This window comes from Thalassophryne amazonica, chromosome 2 (assembly GCF_902500255.1).
Source record: "Thalassophryne amazonica chromosome 2, fThaAma1.1, whole genome shotgun sequence".
Lineage (NCBI taxonomy): Eukaryota > Metazoa > Chordata > Actinopteri > Batrachoidiformes > Batrachoididae > Thalassophryne > Thalassophryne amazonica.
Window position 1 is genome coordinate 138,396,055 of NC_047104.1, and position 20,614 is coordinate 138,416,668.

A 20,614-nucleotide genomic window follows, 5' to 3' on the forward strand; every position below is an offset into this window, starting at 1 on the left:
AGACCGCGTACTCCCGGAGCACCCCCCACAGTGTGCCCCGAGGGACATGGTTGAACGCCTTCTCCAGATCCACAAAGCACATGTGGACTGGTTGGGGAAACTCTCATGAACCCTTGAGCACCCGATGGAGGGTGTACAGCTGGTCCAGTGTGCCGCGACCAGGACAAAAACCACACTGCTCCTCCTGAATCCGAGGTTCGACTATCGGTCGAATTCTCCTCTCCAGTACTCTGAAATAGACCTTATCTGGGAGGCTGAGGAGTGTGATCCCCCTATAGTTGGAACACACCCTCTGGTCCCCCTTCTTAAACATATACAGTGAGGAAAATAAGTATTTGAACACCCTGCGGTTTTGCAAGTTCTCCCACTTAGAAATCATGGAGGGGTCTTAAATTTTCATCTTAGATGCATGTCCACTGTGAGAGACATAATCTAAAAAAAAAAAAAAAAAAAAAAATCTGGAAATCACAATGTATGATTTTTTTTTAATAATTTGTTTGTATGTTACTGCTGCAAATAAGTATTTGAACACCTGTGGAAATCAATGTTAATATTTGGTACAGTAGCCTTTGTTTGCAATTAAAAAGGTCAAACGTTTCCTGTAGTTTTTCAGCAGGTTTGCACACACTGCAGCAGGGATTTTGGTCCACTCCTCCACACAGATCTTCTCTAGATCTTTCAGGTTTGGAGTTTCAGCTCCCTCCAAAGATTTTCTATTGAGTTCAGGTCTGGAGACTGGCCAGGCCACTCCAGGACCTTGAAATGCTTCTTAAGGAGCCCCTCCTTAGTTACCCTGGCTGTGTGTTTGGGGTCATTGCCATGCTGGAAGACCCAACCATGACCCATCTTCAATGCTGTTACTGAGGGAAGGAGGTTGTTTGCCAAAATCTCGCAATACATGACCCCATCCATCCTCCCTTCAATACGGTGCAGTCGTCCTGTCCCCTTTGCAGAAGAGCACCCCCAAAGTATGATGTTTCCACCGCTATGCTTCACGGTTGGGATGGTTTTCTTGGGGGTTGTTCTTGTTCTCTAAACATGGTAAGTGAAGTTGATTCCAAAAAGCTCTATTCTGGTCTCATCTGACCACATGATGCCTCCTCTGGATCATCCAGATGGTCACTAGTGAACTTCAAACGGGTCTGGACATGTGCTGGCTTGAGCAGGGGGACCTTGCTGCCCTGCAGGATTTTAAACCATGACAGCATCATGTGTTACTAATGTAATCTTTGTGACTGTGGTCCCAGCTCTCTTCAGGTCATTGACCAGGTCCTCCTGTGTAGTTCAAACAGGTGCAGTTAATACAGGTAAAAAGTGCAGAATAAGAGGGCTTCTTAAAGAAAAATTAACAGGTCTGTGTGAGAATTCTTGCTGGTTGGTAGGTGTTCAAATACTTATTTGCAGCAGTAACATACAAATAAATTATTAAAAAATCATACACTGTATGTAAAAGTGTGGGCACCCCTGATGATTTCCATAATTTTCCTTTATAAATCATTGGTTGTTTGAACCAGCAATTTCAGTTAAATATATCCAGCCCAGTCTCACATTTTTTTTTTTATGCTCCCGTCACAAAATGATTCAAATTTTCGTGACAGGGTTTTTTTTAAAAAACTCACTATTACTAACCCTACTCCTACCCCCAACCCTAACCTTAACCACCCCCGACCCCCCGCTTCAATTTTAATTTCATGCAGCCATCACAGAATGTATTAGAATGAATTTGTGCTGCAGTGATGAAAATGAGGCGCTTTTCGTAACAATATCACAAACCCGTAGATTAATGTATATTTCTTGCTTCTGAATCAGGACATGCCGTGAGACTAGGTTGATATATCAAATAGCAGACAAACACAGTGATATCTGAGAAGTGAAATGAAGTTTGTAGGATTCACAGAAAGTGTGCAATAATTCTTTAAACAAAATTAGGCAGGTGCTTAAATGTGGGCACCCCAACAGAAAAAATACATCAATATTTAGTAGATCCTGCTTTTGCAGAAATAACAGCCTCTAAATGCTTCCTGTAGCTCCTAATGAGAGTCTGGATTCTGGTTGAAGGCATTTTGGACCATTCTTCTTTACAAAACATCTCAGGTTTGTTGGTTTCTGAGCATGGACAGCCTGCTTAAAATCACACCACAGATTTTCAATAATATTCAGGTCTGGGGACTGAGATGGCCATTCCAGAACATTGTGCTTGTTCCTTTGCATGAATGCCTTAGTAGATTTTGAGCAGTGTTTAGGGTCATTGTCTTGTTGAAAGATTCAGCCCGGCGCAACTCTCAAGAATCTGCTGATATTGACTGGAATCCATGTGACCCTCGACTTTAACAAGATTCCCAGTACCTGCACTGGCCACACAGCCACACGGCATGATGGAACCGATTTTATTAAATTGAATTATTAAAATCATTAAAATATCAATAAATGTGTAGTGTAATAAGTATTTTTGTTGTTATGAATAAATTAGTTCTGTGAAGTTACAATGTGAAGCATGCAGATTATTTGATGCAATTGATGTGGTTGAGCTGGGGGTGGAGGTGGACGTATTGATGGGATTTCAGTATTGGACAGATGTGATGTTAATCACGGAACATCATTTATACATCAAGGATGTCATACGTATCTTTTTCTTTTTTCAATCATTTGTGTTTGTTGGTTGCGCTGTTTGCTCCTTTGCTCAAAAGTGTGTGGACCACCTTTCATGAAAACTGGTGGATGGGTGAGTAGTGGACCAACAAAGAACTGATTCGATTTACAACCCCAATTCCAATGAAGTTGGGACGTTGTGTAAAATGTAAATAAAGTTTATCAGTTTGAACATTAAATATCTTGTCTTTGTGGTGTATTCAATTGAATATATAGGTTGAAGAGGATTTGCAAATCATTGTATTCTGTTTTAATTTACATTTTACACAACGTCCCACCTTCATTGAAATTTGTAAGTGCAGATCTGGATCAAGTGCATTCCACAATTTTGTTTTCTGTACTTCTGCTGCTATTAAGAGTAATCCCCAAGTTACTCCAGGTGTGTATTGAACACCTTGCATGGCAGCATGCTGACACTGGATTGTATGTGTGAATGGGAGGCATCCCTGTAAAGTGCTTTGACGAAAGCACTACATAAATGCAGCCCTTTTACCATTACATTTTACAAACCAATTGCATAATTAGTTGATTTGTTAAGTCATTAAATGTAATACCTCTGTGCACATAACACAGTATTAAAGCTACTTGGTAAATTTCTCTCTTTGCAGATTTTTGCTGCTACTGTATGAAAAACATCTGAAAATAATTTCTGTAATAACCCAATGATGCAGGTTCTGCAGCCATGATCCTGTATATATTAATTATGCTGAAATGCACTATCTGTCGTAATCTTGGACTGTATGTGGAATGAATGGAACCACTATATGTCTGAAAAGGTGATAACTAACACCAACTGCATGTCTTCCACTCTGCTCTTTAGCCCGTACACTTGTGCCTAATAAAACACACATGGCAAGCACTTCTGCACATGTGATTTGACTTGGAAATGAAAATGGACCTGGGTGACATCACCATCAGGTTTTCATTGCTTTACTACTTCTTCATTAACTTAATTATTTTGCTATCAGTAAACCCTACCCAAGTAATTAATATCTGAGAGCGGCTGCAGTAAATTAATACTGTGAAGGGAGAATAACCGCGAATGAGGTTTTGTTTCACAGCGCGTTGGCTGAGCAAGGTGAAGAGAGGCTGTGGATGTGTGAGTGAATATGTGGGCGATGCCACTAACATTTAATTTCCGGTATATTTTTCTTTGTTTACATCTTCATCTTCTTATGTGATGTTTGCTTTTTGTTTACTTACATTCATGTCTTCCCTGTTTTATCAGAGTCACCACATAGTGAGGAAGACAATCAGATTCAGTGTGCTGAAATAATGAGTGGGTGAAAAGGTTCAGACCCAGTTTTTCTTTATATATATATAAGATTTGTGTCACTTGTGGGAAATCCGAGAAATCCCACAGTTATTAACAAGGCCTGGATTAATAACAACCTGCACCAACACTATTGTGTTAATGTTGTTTGAATAAGAACAGGCAGAGCGTGTGATGGGAGGCAGCGGGAGACAAATAAATTTAGAAATGTGTGAGACTTTGAATGTTGGCAGTATGGCTGAGAAAGTGAGAGAGTTGGTTGATATGATGGAGAGGAGAACAGTAGACATACTGTGTGTGCAAGAGACCAAGTGGAAGAGAAGTAAGGCCAGGAGCATTGCAGTTTAGTTCAATTACTGCATCATGGTAAGGATGGGATATTGGAGGAATTGAGTGTGTATTGGAATGTCTGACGGGGTGATCAGTGTGAATTTAAATGTCATCAGTACATATGCTCCACGCATGGTACTCAAGGATTAAAGAGTAGTGATTGGAGCAGACCTCAGTGGGCATGTTGGTGAAGGGAACAGAAGTGATGAGGATGTAATGGGTAGCTATGGTATAGCAGAGGAATGCAGAAGAGCAGATGTTGGTAGATTTTGCAAAAAGGATGGAAATAGCTGTCTTGAATACATATTTTAAAGAGAAGGAGGAGCACAGGGTGATATACGAGGGTAGGCTGAAAAGTTCTAAGGCTCACTATAATGCAGTTAATGCATTACTCCTTCATGGGGAGCCTTAGAACTTTTCAGCCTACCCTCGTATAAGAGGAGAGAAAGGTTCATACAGGTGGATTCCAGTCTATGTAGGAGATGCAACCTAAAAGAAAACTGAGACTGTAATATGGTGGCAGAGGAGAGTGTAGCAAAACAGCATCAGATGGTGGCTTGGAGGATGACTTTGGAGGTGAAGAAGATGAAGAGAGTGAGAGCTGAAGGATGAAGATTATTGTGTTAAATTCAGGGAGAAATGTACTGGTTCCAGTTTTTAAGGATAAGGTTGATGTGCAGAGCTGTAGTAACTACAGAGACATAATGTTGATCAGCCATGGCATGAAGTTACAGGAAAGAGTAGTGGAAGCTAGACTTAGAAAGGAGGTGAAGATCTGCGGGCAGCAATATGGTTCCATGCCAAGAAAGAGCACAACAGGTGCAATGTTTGCTCTGAGAGTGCTGATGGAGAAGTATAGAGAAGGCCAGAAGGAGATACACTGTGTGTTTGTGGATTTAGAGAAAGCTTACGACAGGGTGCCAAGAACTGTGTGAGTGTATGAGGAAGTCTGAAATGGCACAGAAGTATGTGAAGGTGGTGCAGGATATGTACAAGGATAGTGTGACAGTAGTGATACGAGGTCTGTGAGAAAACTATCCGACCTTTTTATTTTTTTCAAAAACTATATGGATTTGAATTGTGCGCTTGCATCAGACAAGCATGAACCTTCATGCGCATGCGTGAGTTTTTTCACGCCTGTCGGTTGCGTTGTTCGCCTGTGGGCAGGCCTTGAGTGAGCACTGGTCCACCCCCCTCGTCAAATTTTTATTGTTTAGGAATGGCGGAGCGACTTTGTTCCATGAAAATTTTTTTCAGAAACTCTGCCAGACAGCCAGATGGAAACCATTTGGAAGATTCAGATGGCTTTCGGTGAAGATTCTATCGGTATCACACGGATTAAGGACCATTAAAACTGGATTAAAAATGGCCCACGGCGGCAGAGGGCGCACCGCGCCCCAAGCGGCCATCGACAGGCTGGAACGAGCAGATCACTTCCAAATTTAAGGCTCTGTTGATGCAGGACTTCGTGTGACTAGCAGAGAAGTTTCAGAAGAGGTCGGGATCAGCACTTTATCAGCACATTCCACTGTTAAAGGAGATTTTGTAATGAAAGACGTGCGGATGGATTCGCGCGTCGCAACGCAGCCGCTCATGGCGCGGGACAAACAACACCTCTGTGTTGGAAACCATTCGTAAGATTCAGACGGCTTTCGGTGGCTTTTCAGTCGAGTGAGTATCCGAGAAATTGTTTAACAGCTGGGCATGTTCCTGTGAGACATGTTTCTGAAAAAATTTTCATGGAACAAAGCGGGAGTCGCTCCGCCATTCCTAAACAATAAAAATCTGACGACGGGGGTTGACCAGTGCTCACGCAAAGCTTACCCACAGGCGAATGACGCAACCGACAGGCGTGAAAAAACTCACGCATGCGCACGAAGGTTCAAGCTTGTCTGATGAAAGCGCACATGATTCAAATCCATATAGTTTTTGAAAAAAATAAAAAGGTCGGATACTTTTCTCACAGACCTCGTATGTGTTGTAGGAATGGCAGATGTATTCAAGGTAAAAGTGGGATTGCATGAAAACGCATCTTTGAGTAGTTTCTTAATTGCAGTGATGATGGACAGGTTGGACAAAATCAAACAGAAGTCTCCATGGACTTTGGATTTTGTAGATGACATTGTGGTCAGTAGTGAGTGTAGAGAGCAAGTTGGGATGAGCCTGGAGAGGTGGAGATAAACTCTGGAGAGAAAGGGAATGCAGTCATGGTGGAGTGGGATGGCAGGAGTAATTTGTGACAGAAAGATATCTGCCAGACTAACTGGGGCCCCAGTGTGGGTAGAGCCTTCAAAAACCTATGGTTTTGTGGTTTTATGCTTACAGTTGGAAAAAAAAAAAAGTTGCATAAACTATTTAGGAATGACTGCCATTTATATACATAGTGCCACCATTTTCAGAGCCTGTTAAGTAACTGGACAAACTAAATATAAAAAATGTTTTTTCATGCAAATAGTCACTTTTACAGCAAGTATTCTTTAGAGAAGTCAGAAGATGCATACATGAAAATTTCCAAGTCTTCAAATATGGCTTGGACGTCAACTACAAACAGTATGGTACCATGTGGTAAATCAGTCTGGTGGAGGCAGTTATCAAAAACAGAGTGAGTGTGCAGGAAGGAAGCAAGTGGGACATCCAAATGACTCTGAATGATGGGATTCTGTGGTTGGAGAAATTGTGCATGCTTCGACTTTTGTCTGTTGCATCACCAGTTATACAGCTTCATGGTGAAGTGGAACAGAGAATTTTCTTTAAAAATTAGATGTGAAATTTCAGCTTCAGTTTTCGAGAAACCACATCAGAGACGTGAGCCTGGATTTGATTTTTTTTTTTTCTTGTATGAAAATACAAGAAACTGTGACTGATGGCACAACTGACAAAATTTACACTCTGCACATATTCTTCAGTCATAGCCACAGGAGTCTAGAATTCATTCAGACTGGTGTGGGTGTATTGGTGGCTGCCCTCAGTTGTCTCCTTCTTGCACAGTTGTTCAGTTTTTTGAGGACTGCCTGCTCCAAACAGTTTTATCTTACAGTTCCATACATTTTTATTTTGTAATGATTGATGTGAATGAAGTCAGATATGAAGTTGTATCTATCCCGAGTTATCTCAAGAAAACTGTATAAACGTTTTGAATTAAAAGAATGTTTTCAAAGAAGGGTTTCATGGACTCTCTCTCCATATATATATATACTCAACAAAAATATAAACGCAACACTTTTGGTTTTGCTCCCATTTTGTATGAGATGAACTCAAAGATCTAAAACTTTTTCCACATACACAATATCACCATTTCCCTCAAATATTATTCACAAACCAGTCGAAATCTGTGATAGTGAGCACTTCTCCTTTGCTGAGATAATCCATCCCACCTCACAGGTGTGTCATATCAAGATGCTGATTAGACACCATGATTAGTGCACAGGTGTGCCTTAGACTGCCCACAATAAAAAGCCACTCTGAAAGGTGCAGTTTTGTTTTATTGGGGGGGATACCAGTCAGTATCTGGTGTGACCACCATTTGCCTCATGCAGTGCAACACATCTCCTTCGCATCATCCGTGAAGAGAACACCTCTCCAACGTGCCAAACGCCAGCGAATGTGAGCATTTGCCCACTCAAGTCGGTTACAACAATGAACTGGAGTCAGGTCGAGACCCCGATGAGGACGACGAGCATGCAGATGAGCTTCCCTGAGACGGTTTCTGACAGTTTGTGCAGAAATTCTTTGGTTATGCAAACCAATTGTTTCAGCAGCTGTCCGAGTGGCTGGTCTCAGACGATCTTGGAGGTGAACATGCTGGATGTGGAGGTCCTGGGCTGGTGTGGTTACACGTGGTCTGCGGTTGTGAGGCTGGTTGGATGTACTGCCAAATTCTCTGAAACGCCTTTGGAGACGGCTTATGGTAGAGAAATGAACATTCAATACACGAGCAACAGCTCTGGTTGACATTCCTGCTGTCAGCATGCCAGTTGCACGCTCCCTCAAATCTTGCGACATCTGTGGCATTGTGCTGTGTGATAAAACTGCACCTTTCAGAGTGGCCTTTTATTGTGGGCAGTCTAAGGCACACCTGTGCACTAATCATGGTGTCTAATCAGCATCTTGGTATGGCACACCTGTGAGGTGGGATGGATTATCTCAGCAAAGGAGAAGTGCTCACTATCACAGATTTAGACTGGTTTGTGAACAATATTTGAGGGAAATGGTGATATTGTGTATGTGGAAAAAGTTTTAGATCTTTGAGTTCATCTCATACAAAATGGGAGCAAAACCAAAAGTGTTGCGTTTATATTTTTGTTGAGTATATATATATATGTAAAATTCATCCTTATATTTACTTTGCCCAATTATTTGCACAGGGATTCTAAATGAAAACTAGCTAATAGCTAAATCTGGTACAAAGCATCAGTTCCCTTTATGGTGCATCCAGAAAGTATTCACAGCACTTCACTTTTTCCAAATTTTTAAGGTTACAGCCTTATTCCAAAATTGAGGAATTTCATTTTTTCCCCCTCAAAATTCTACACACAAAACCCCATAATGACAATGTGAAAACATTTTTTTTTTGCAAATTTATTAAAAATAACAATAATCAGAAAACTAAGAAATCACATGTACTTAAGTATTCACAGCCTTTGCCCTGAAGCACAAAACTGAGCTCAGGTGCATCCTGTTTCCACTGATCATCCTTGAGATGTTTCCACAGCTTAATTGGAATCCACCTGGAGTAAATTCAGTTGATTGGACATGGACTGGAAAGTCACACACCTGTCTGCATATTAGGTACCACAGCTGACAGTGGGTGTATACTTACTTACCTACATGTAATTTCTTGGATTTTTTTTAATTAATAAATTTGCAAAAAGACAAAAAAAGAAGCTTTTTTCATGTTGTCATTATGGGGTGTTGTGAGTTGAATTTTGAGGGGAAAAAATTAATTTATTCCATTTTGAAATAAGGCTGTAAAATAACAAAATGTGGAAAAAGTGAAGCGCTGTGAATACTTTCTGGATACAGAGTATGTGATTAATTAATTTTGCACATGGTCCCTATAAGAAATAAATTGAATAAATTAAAAGAAATAAACGTTTAGGGGCTGTTAAAATCTAGACATTACACAAATGGCCAAAATTCCTAAATTCCTGCCCCCCCTCCACTGCCTTACATTACAAGCACATCTTGATGTATTTATTTATTGCCTCCACTGTGGTGGTGTACAGAGGCAAAGTGACAAAAACGGCCACCATCCAACTACTTATAGTTCTAATAAAATAATATTTTGTTGATAAATCATTTCTTCTTGCCACAGAGTTTTTTTTTATTTCACAGTTACACCACAAACAAGTTTTTGATAAATACATTTACAATTCCTGTTTGCAACTGCATATTCATTGAAATAAATTAAGTGCATTTATTTGTGAGAAACATAAGTGAATTCTAAAAGATAATCAACAACAAAAAAATGCAGTGTAACATCACATTAGATTCACTTAATCTAAAAAAAAAATCACAAAAATGAGAGAGAGAGAGAGAGAGAGAGAGAGAGAGCGAGAGAGAAAGAATACTCTGCAGTTTTTTTTTTTTTTTGTCAAAATCATCTAATGCAGTGGATTTTGTTTTCAGCAGTCATAAACCTCGATCAATTTAAAAGTTTTTCTGTATTTCAGAACTCTGTTGGATTTCATTGGTGCTGAATGTTCCAGTGCTGTGTGGCTTCCCTTACGTCACATTCTTCAGACGTAGTCTTCAAGAATGCACTCAGTCATCTTTTTTCCTCTCCTGACCTTTATGACGTTCAGACTCAAAGTATCGGCTGATTCAAAGAACTTTATCGTAGCTTCAAAAACCTTCATACCTCTGTGCGTTTAACAGCCTGTATTCTTTCTGTATGATCTTAGGGTTAATATGTCGCCTTTTAACTTTGAAAAGGCTCTTGCAGATTCTAGCACCAGTTTCCTATTAAAATGACTTCACTTTGACTTATGGACACAATTTGGATCAATCACATCTGGTCTGGTTGATACCCGATTCACAAAATACAGTCATTAGTAGTGCAGTTATCAGTACACAGTACAATCTACAGTGTTAAAAAAAAGTGTCAAATGCCGCTGACTCTTTCAGAGTTACAGCAGATTATGTGTGTTGGTTAAAAAAAAACTTTTCAAAATAAAAGTGTAAATTATCAACACCACAGATTGGAATCTTGCCAAACATGCAGAATTACATTTTAACAATATCCTGTGTTAATGTTTTACTCTAAAGAGAGATAATTTAACAGTTTATTCAAATGGAACAAATAACACATGCTTGCAGTGTTACAATTTACTCTGAAGGAGAAGATTTAACACTGCAAAATGTACTGTGTAACCTACGCCCACAGCTGCTGCTGATCTTTTTTGTTTGTTTGTTTTTTTGCATGCTATAAATGTTCAATACTGATATTTTCTTTCAGCTGATACATTTATGTGAGATATGGAGCTCCATGAACATCTGCTGATTCCAGCACGTGTAAAAGCTGCAGCTGTGTTGTGACGCTCACATAAACAGTCACTCAGCAGCAGATCAGTGTGTCAAAGACGAGTCTTTTCCAGAGACCACACACTCTCACTGTCCTACACAGTAGGTTTTGCCGAGGCACCGTTTTCCCTCACAGTCCCGCTCCGATCTTCTGGTCTCCTCCAGCTTGCACCCCCTCCACCTCCTCATCAGAGAAGGGGCTGTGAGGATCGTAGCCCATGTCAGTGCAGTGCTGCAAGAAGTCTGTGGGCCGTGGCAATCCAACACTTTTACCCAGTGACACAGAAAAACTGTGCTGGGATTCCTCCTCCTCCTCCTCCTCCTCCTCCTCTTCCTCCTCTTCTCCATCATCTAAATGAAGACCCATCCCTCTGTCGCTGGGATTCCCAGCCTGTTTTCTCTCATCACATTTGTCAGCGGTTGTTTTGGCCCCGGTCCGTAGTCGCTCTGGCTCAGACTGGGAGGCTGTGGCCTGCTCCTTCACCTTACGACTGCGCTTCCACTTCATTCTGCGATTTTGGAACCAGATTTTGACCTGAGGTTAAAAAGAAACAGTGCAAAGAAAGCAGTCAGAATCTACCAGCGGCAGAAATGAGGTTCCTCTGTCGGGTATTTGAGTTTACATTCATCCTTCCCACTGTTGCCAAGTGCTTGCTCACAGGGGGTTGTTTTGACTGTTGGGGTTTTTCCGTAATTATTGTATGGCTTTGCCTTACAATATAAGGCGCCTTGGGGCAACTGTTTGTTGTGATTTGGCGCTATATAAATACAATTGATTTGATTTGAATTGACATTCATGGACGGAGTGAGAAGCTCCAATAACTAGGAGGGACTCGGAGTAGAGCCCAGCTAAGGTGGTTCGGGCATCTGATCAGGACGCCCGCCTGGGTGGTCTCAGCACACGTGATTTGGGACATCAGGAAGCAGCAACAACAAATCTTTGTGAGCAGAAAGACTCAATCTGTATTGATTAATTCAACTGAATCACCAAATAAGTGCGTGCATGTTTTCTGAACCCGGTGTCTGCTCTTTAAAAAGCGCCCACCGGTCTCGCGCTCTTTGAGAAGCAGGGAGCAGTCACAGGCTCCAAGGTCAAAAACACACACCAAGTCTGTACCTTTCTCCCAACCAGTCAGCTAGCGATTTACACAAAAATTAAACACGTTTTTCCTCGCTGTCGTCTGTTTAACTTCTGTTTACGAAGACTGTGCACAGGTGCTGAACCACAGACAGATGTTGGAAGGGCTCTGACCCCCCCCCCCCCCCGTTTAAATAAAGGTTCATTTTTTTAAGACATTCTAAACCCATCTTTTTGCAAACAACAACAGCAATAATCATCATCATCATCATCATCATCATCATCATGAATATATTTTCAGCAACTAAAACATCAGTTATTACAATTATGGACTAAGTGGATGTGATGACACGCACACACACACACAAAAACAACAAAACAAACAAAAAAAACAACAAATTACAAAAATGGTTTGCTTCATTTCAAAAAATATTGACTACAAATATTAGGAAGCAGCTTGGATTGAAGATACAAAATATATGATTAGTTTTCATTAATTGCAAGTTAAATATGGACAATCATGTGATTAATAGTGATTAACACACACACACACACACACACACACACACACACACACACACACATATATATATATATATATATATATATATATATATATATATATATATGACAAATGTAAATGTTTGTAAACTTTATAATTATATATATATGTGTGTGTGTGTGTGTGCGCGCATATATGTGCGTGTGTGCACACGTCTGTTTATAACATTTACACTTGCCTGGAATCATGATGATCAAGGACTAAAATAAACCGAAGCTGCTGTACATAAGGTATAGCCATACTGAACTACATTATTGTTGGATTTGCACTCATATTAATTATTGCATTTATATTGTGTTTTTTTTCACATTCTACAAATGTCCACACAACACTGCAAATAAATGTTTCAAGTTCCAAATAGTGAACATTGCAGTGGAACATTACCAGGATGTAGTACCTTTTTGTGATGCAACTAAACTGTGACTTCCGAGCAACATTACAACAATGTTCCATATTCGCTAGAAAATTAATACACGACTTGCAAGTTTTTGCTATAAACTTTACAATACAATACACTTTTATTATATTTTTTAAAGCAACTACCACAAATTAGTTATAAATGTCTGTACAATAAAAGCTAAAAGATCTTGCCTTAGTTACAGAGTGAAGATGGTAAATGTTTGGGAAATTTGTATAAATTTTCATTTTTTATTACATAAAAACACAATAAATCAGGCTTGTTTGTACAACTTTTGAAATTATGTTCTTAAACTGTAATTGAACACTTGATTTTTAATGATGTATTTAACTGAACTCCAAGTGATACACGGTGAGTTGAAAATGTTGCCATCTCTTGTGTAAAACTAGCAATAAAAATATTTGTGCTACACAGTGTGTGCATATAAAATGTATTATTTTGTATTTTATATTTTTGTTTTATTCAGATGGTTACAGAAATTGATTTAAAGATGAAAAATTCAGGGTTTTTTTTATGTCATGAAAACAAAAAGAAGGAACTGTAATGTGCCAAAGAACACACAAATGTTTACATACAGCTGCCCCTTCTTTTCTTTAGAAGACAGACTCCGCAGTTCACTGAAGTGATATCTTTATCCTGCATCCAAGCTTTGTTTTTAAATTCATATAGAACCTTTTAACAAACTTGTGTTAATCTGCTTAGAATTGAAATTGTTTTCAACCTGATCAAATGCAGCCTCTCAAAATTAAAATGTATGTTACCTGAATATAACACAAAAGGTGCCTGCTCTTTGTCGATGAGCGTACTTTTGGACTTGTATGTGTGAGTTTGTGTAGACGTTTGTGCTGTGAAATGACTGTGTACCTGTGTTTCAGTCAGCATGAGTGATGTTGCCACTTCAAAGCGTTTGGGTCGGGATAGGTACTTGTTGAGTTTGAACTGGTTCTCCAGCTCCAGGAGCTGCTGACTGGTGAAGGCGGTCCTCGGCCTCCGGCATTTTCCCAACAGACCAGGCTGAGGGCCCGCTGAGTGACAGACACACATTATCAGTGGCCATGTCAGTTATGAAAAGTGCTGTTTGCCTTTCTGATTCCTCCAAAATGCAGTTTCAGAGCTGAAATACAATATAGTGATCTTTGGGTGAAAGATAAAATCGTGACTCCTCATACTGGACATTTCACTGCAGTCAAGTGGCACAGACATTTTTAGTTTTAGAAAGCCAGTAAAAAAAAAAAAAAAAAATACATTTCCACATGCAAAACAAGCTTCTATGGTTAAAATACTAAAATCTCAACAATTAAACCCAAAATAAAATGCATAAGATTAAACAAAATAACAGGATTTTGCAATACACAATTCATTATTCTGTATTTAAAATGAATAGTTAAACAAAATAACAGGATTTTGCAATACACAATTCATTATTTTGTATTATTTCACACTGCAGTAACAATAAATAATGATTATTATTACAATCATAGCTGCAAATGATGCAAACTAAGACCCTGATATATATATATATATATATATATATATATATATATATATATATATATATATATATATATATATATATATATATATATATATATATATAAATTTATGTCTGAAAGGAGTCATAGTCACACAATTATTGAACACCTCAGTTTTACAAAATGGGGCAAAAGGTATCATACCATATCATAAAAAAATCGATCTCTTTTAACTATTACAGTATTGTTATCTACATATCACTAACTTTGCCAGTCTGTGGATTTCCCTTATTAGGAATATCACGTGATGCTCAGCCTTCTATTTCCTATTGGCCAGCCAATATAACTGGCATTATTTTCCCCTTTCGACTAATTCGACTCTCTTTCAAAATGATAAAATCTGGATTTGGAGTTATTATGACGACTGGCTTGTCATCTGAAGTAACTCGGTTTGTGGATGTGACGTGTATGAGGCGTTCACTGAAGCTGGGACGTTCGGATGAAGCCCACACAGCGCGTTTTCTAATACACCAAGGACACAAGAAGTCCGCTGTCACTCAGTGGGTGTGTGCACATGTGCACATATGTGCGCTCTCTGAGACCATCATTAACAATAACAGCTTTACTGCACTTTATAGTTGATGGGGGAGGGCGGGGCCGCCCAGCGGGCGCACAGGCCATAAAAACACCGGCGCGCCATTAACTTAATGAAAATTCAATGAAGGCGTTTGGGGTTTTTATTGATGAACTACAGAACGTTTTAGGTGTTTGTTTATAGTTTCTTCATCACACAAAGACAAGTTTCATCAGGCTGGCGTTTACAGAGAAATAAACGAGCCAAAATTAAAATATGACTCAATAAACCAAAGCCACAGTGCAACACATTCCTGCTGTTATGAACAACAAAATGTGCTAACAGCAGGCCTCTTTTCAAAATCACTTATGATTATTCCTGCTGGGAAATAATATAATTTGCAAACGTTTGCATGTTTTGCAATTTTTTTCTGCAGAAATATGTTTTTTAATATGTTATTTCGTAACTGGAATGTCAGCAAAAGGCCACATTTGAAATTTCGAAATAGTTTTGAATTAAATAAATACAAAATCAAGTGTTACAGGACTTTGTCAGTTTTATTAAGCAGAGTCGAGTAATTTTAAAGTGTTTTACAGATTAACATAAATCTGATTACTTTACAGGTTTATGGCCAAATATATGATTGTACAAACAACAAACAAGGAACAATAAATAATGGACTTTGATTTGTTCAATTTGATGTTTTTGTAAAAATCATTCAAAATTCATCCAAAATAATTCTCTTTTAAAGGTAAAAAATAAATAAATAATAATAAACCACGGATATTTCTTATCTAATCGTCATTGCTTATCCTTCCATATTGTAAATTATGTGATATGCAGATTCGTTAATAACGTTTGCAACATCTTAACAGATTGCCAAGAATTTTGCGTATTCATCAGTAACAGCAATTTAAAACAATACACTATTTTCATGTGATCATATGCTGCGTTAATTCCAGCAAACAATTTACAACAATGCAACGTTTTTAAATAATTGCAATTATATTATTGTGAAAAACAAAAACATGCAAACAAACTAAAACTGAAACAAAAAAAAAATGGAAATGAAGCCTAATGAACTTCTTAATTATTCTATAGGCCAATTTTCTTATATGCGACTTCAGGCCTGCTAATAATGTCAGTACAGATAATAATAATAATAATAATAATAATAATAATAATAATAATAATAATAATAATAATAATAATAATAATAATAATAATAATAATAAAAGTAAATTCCCTTCGGCTGCTCCCTTGTTTGCACTTGGGGTCGCCACAGCAAATCCAAGGTGGATCTGAATGTTGAAATGGCACAGGTTTTACGCCGGATGCCCTTCCTGACGCAACCCCACATTACATGGAGAAATGTGGCAGGGGTGGGATTTGAACCCGGAGCCTTAATAATAATAATAATAATAATAATAATAATAATAATAATAATAATAATAATAATAATAATAATGAGACGATAACGATGAGATGAGATTTCTTGTCACTTTAGGACGAGTCCAAATTTGTCAGGTTGTTATGAATTAAATGAGTTCATAAAACATCGGCAGATTGGTTCAAATATTAAAATAATAATAATAATAATTATTTATTATTATTATTGAATAGATTAAATTATTGTTATTTAAGTTATGATTAATTATATATATATATATATATATATATAAAGCTGTCTTTATTCCTGACATGCCTTTTTTTTGGGGGGGGGGGGGGGGGGGCGTGGCCCCTCCATACTCACAACTGTAATCTGGCAGTCGGGGCATCATGATCCCAGCCCGGATCCAGTGCTCCAGGGGGATCGAACCCGCCATGGCAGCCGCCTTCAGGTGCTCCGGGTAGGTCTGTGTGAGCTGTGCGAAGCCGCTGTAGGCGTAGGCCGGGTGCTGGCCGCCCAGAGCCGATAACGGGTACACGGGGGGCGGGTACATACCGGGAAGGGCTCCTTGCGACAGCGCCGACAGTCCTGGATGCGGGATGTTCAGCACACCCGGTTTGGCTATGATCCCGGGCTGAAGCTGTGCGCCCCGCGTTGGCGGTGTGTCGGCGCGCCGGCAGTGCGCGGGGCTGCCGGCGGGGCTGTCGCTGCTCGGAGGGGACAGATCTCTGACCGCCCTACTGTTGTCATCAGCCAACAGGGCGTCAATTCGGAAGTTCTTGGATTTCTCCATGTTCAGGATGAGTGCTGGGAATTTCAATTACAGACAAACCCACCGGTTTGGCGGGTGCCCACCTGCGCCGTGCGTCAGCGCGCTGCGCACACAGATCTCCCTTCAAAATCAAAAACAAAAACGTTCCGCTCAGAAATCACACAAGTCGAAGCAGTATCAGCTGCGAGTGGTGTTTCCACAACTTTTTCTTGTTCTTCTTCGCTGTGATTGGGTCAGTTTGCAGCTCCTTCCCAAACTGGAGGCGCGCGTCTCCCTCCATCAGCTGTACCCACCCCCCGCCCTCCTCCTCCTCCTCCTCCTCCTCCTGCGCTGTGATTGGCTGGAGCTGAGCCACTCTGACGGGCCTCTAATCAACTAATTACTCGCTCGTTTCTCCCCCCTGAAAGCATTCTGAGTGAGGTAATGTCCAACCCCTGTCCCGCCTGCAAACACCTTCAACTGCATCAAAGCTCTGAGGTACATTAGAAGATTAAGCAACTGTATTTTCACAGCTGCCAGTTGCTCGTACTCACCTCAAACTGCAGCATCCTCCCCATAAACAAAGAAATGCCGAGTGTCCGAATATCCGCACACCTTAGCACCAAACCTGTTTTCTTTAAAAGCAGTCTGACCGAGATTCAGAACAAAAAAAATACAGCCTGCATCTAAATCATGAATAATCTCCATTCTGAGGCCACACCGATGTCATTAAATGTTATCATCCAGAACTGCAAACAAACCATAAAAAAGTGACGTGGCAGCAGAGGCTATGAATTATTATTATTATTATTATTATTATTATTATTATTATTATTATTATTATTTACTTAAAGTAAACAAATCCCATTTTAAAATATGAAAAGCCTGAATAATCAGGAGGGGTCTTCCACAACATCCTAAAATTATAACTAATATTTTTTTAAATGATCGTATTAAACATTAATAAATAAATAAATTAATTAATTAAAGCACCCTCATCACGAACCATTAGATTAATGTACTTTTCATAATTCCATCACGAACTGCTGTGAGGTGCATCAGCAGGAAGGGCATCCGGCACAAAAAAACAAAGCAAAAAACCCCAAAACAAAACAAAACAAAACAAACAAAAACAAAACACAAAACAAAACAAAACAAAACAAAACAAAACAAAACAATGCAAACCTAAAAAAAAAACAACAACAACAAAAAAAACCTTGCACCAAATCACCTTGCAGATCCATTTCAGACCTGCTGTAACAACCCAGAGCATAAAGGATGAAGCTGAAAAAAATTACTGTTGAATTTTTAAAATAAATAAATGCAATAGTATCATAATGGTGCTGTGGCCGCCTTATTATTCTGTGCCATGTTGGAAAAGCAACAGTGGTCTGGGTGGCTACAGTAAGGAATGCCAAGTAAGAGAACCCTAACCCTATCCAAGTCAGTTCAGTTCATTTATATAGTGCAAAATCACAACATATCTGTCTCATGCCACTTCATTCACCCTAATTCAAGCCAACCCTAACCCTTCACCCCTAACTCAACCCTATAACTATAAACCAAACCCCAATCCCTAAACCTGAACCTGAACCCTAAAATCTGAAAGCCAACACTAACCATATCCCTGACCTGAATCCCTAACCGTAACCACAGCCCCCTCAAACTGTACTGACAGTGCTTAAAAAGACATATTTGTGAATACTGACTTTCTTCCTGAGCAAAATTTGTTACTTTTTGTCAGTTACTTGAAAGAAAGAAAGAAAGAAGCTCCATAAGTTCAAAGTCACACAAATGCTGAGCAAGAAAAGCAAGAAGTGTCTGTTTTGGCTGCACTGTTGCTGTGTCAGATTTGGTGGTCAAGAAGGTGGACTCTGTGCGGTGAAGCAGTGGTAAAATGACAAAGCCTTTATTTAACTGAAGGTAGATTGATGTTGGATTGATGGTCTTGGAGGCACCGGAGGAGGATGAGACACTGGTCGGAGATGGGTCAGGAAGGAAGGGTGGAGCCAGGGCTAGGTGGACAGAGTGGCGCTGACTGGTAGATAATAGAAAAAACAAGAGAACAGTGAGTGGGAGAAGGTGCGATAGGAGTCACAGAACACAAGGTACAACACTGAGGCCAGGTTACAGCAGGACAGAACTGTCGATTCTGGCGAGGGTGATGTGGAGGCACCAGGGTTATATGCTGGCAGAGTGATTAGTTGCAGGTGTTCCACCAGCCACAGGTGTGATCTGCTCAGACTGTGAGAGAAGGGGGGAAGAAAACACCAAAGCAGCACATATTGTTAACAAATAAAAAATAATGAAATGTTTCTCTGATTTAGTACATTTGTGTGTAGAAACAGTCTCCGTTTTATTGATCCCATTTCATTTCACTTTCATTTCATTTCATTTTATATAGTGCCAAATCACAGCAAAGCTGCCTCAAGGTGATTCACACAAGTAAGGTTTAACCTTAGAGCAAGCACACAGGCGACACTGGTAAGGAAAAACTCCTTCTGATGATACTGAGGAAGAAACCTCAAGCAGACCAGACTCAAAGGGGTGATCCACTGCTTAGGTCATACTAATAAACAACACTTTTAAGAATACAGAGGAACATTAAATTTTTGAGAGTTATTAAGTCCACACAGATGTCCAGGACAGCGCCAGTTGGTTGGAGGGATTGGGGGGGGTTTGGGTCTTCAGAGCCAGTCTTCGACTATGGTCCATTTTGTTACTGCTGTACTCAACCTTCGTTTGAACTCATGAGTGTAGTCGCATGGGTGTCAACACCACAGGCAGGGGTCGTCCACACCATCAGTGGGCCCCCTCCATGAAGACGGCAGCATACAGCACCCCCCACCCCAACCCGGATCTTCCACCTCACAGTCCGTCCAGGCCCTTCAGTTCGGATCCATCCGTCGTTTGTACCTCGGACAGAGAAACGTCAGACCCATTCACTCAGTACCGTGCTCCACTTTGGGTTGTGTGAAGGTGTGGTAACATTTGACTTTTAGGTCATAACTCTTGTTAATAGATCATAAAATAAATGTTTACTTTTCTGATTTAGCACATTTCTGTGCGGAGACTGTTTCAATACAGCCACTGTCTGTGCCCTTGGACAAGACACTTGAGCTACATGGTCAAGTAATCTGCATTGGACTGGCGTAGAATCTTATCCACTTCATGCTGTGGAATCTGGAGATAAGCACCAATGGGTCTCAGGGCCAATATACAACCTCCTCCTCCTCCTTCTTCTTCTTCATGGACTTCAGATTACACCTGCTCCTAATTTCCATTACCCATCCAGTTTACACAGGTGGCAGTGTTCAGCAGGTGACAGACTGCTCTATGGGATATTACATAAGGAAAACAATCAGTTTGTTGTCATATGCACTTTTAATTCGGAGATGTATAATATATACGTGGGTACATGCCTGGAATTTTCCAAAGCCTACAAATAAGTTTGATGCACAAAAGACACTGGCACCTGTGAAGATGGAGAGCTTTGGTATTGCAGTTGATGTCACAAAGTTACAATCTAATCTAAACTGCGGCAGCAGCTTCTGTCCAGAATACTCTAAATCGTATTTCATCAAACTGAAATCCA

General features: G+C 39.8%; 1 protein-coding gene across 1 annotated transcript; it reads right to left on the minus strand.

The window, feature by feature from the left end:
- Positions 1 to 10,024: 10,024 nt before the first annotated feature.
- Positions 10,025 to 17,137, minus strand: mnx2b (motor neuron and pancreas homeobox 2b). The gene is made up of 3 exons (XM_034162274.1): positions 16,632 to 17,137; positions 13,697 to 13,857; positions 10,025 to 11,309 (listed from the first exon to the last, which is right to left on the minus strand). Exons 1-3 carry the CDS (start codon positions 17,059 to 17,061, stop codon positions 10,905 to 10,907), a joined length of 996 nt encoding a protein of 331 aa, XP_034018165.1. The 5' UTR covers positions 17,062 to 17,137; the 3' UTR covers positions 10,025 to 10,904.
- Between the last annotated feature and the right edge of the window lie 3,477 nt (positions 17,138 to 20,614).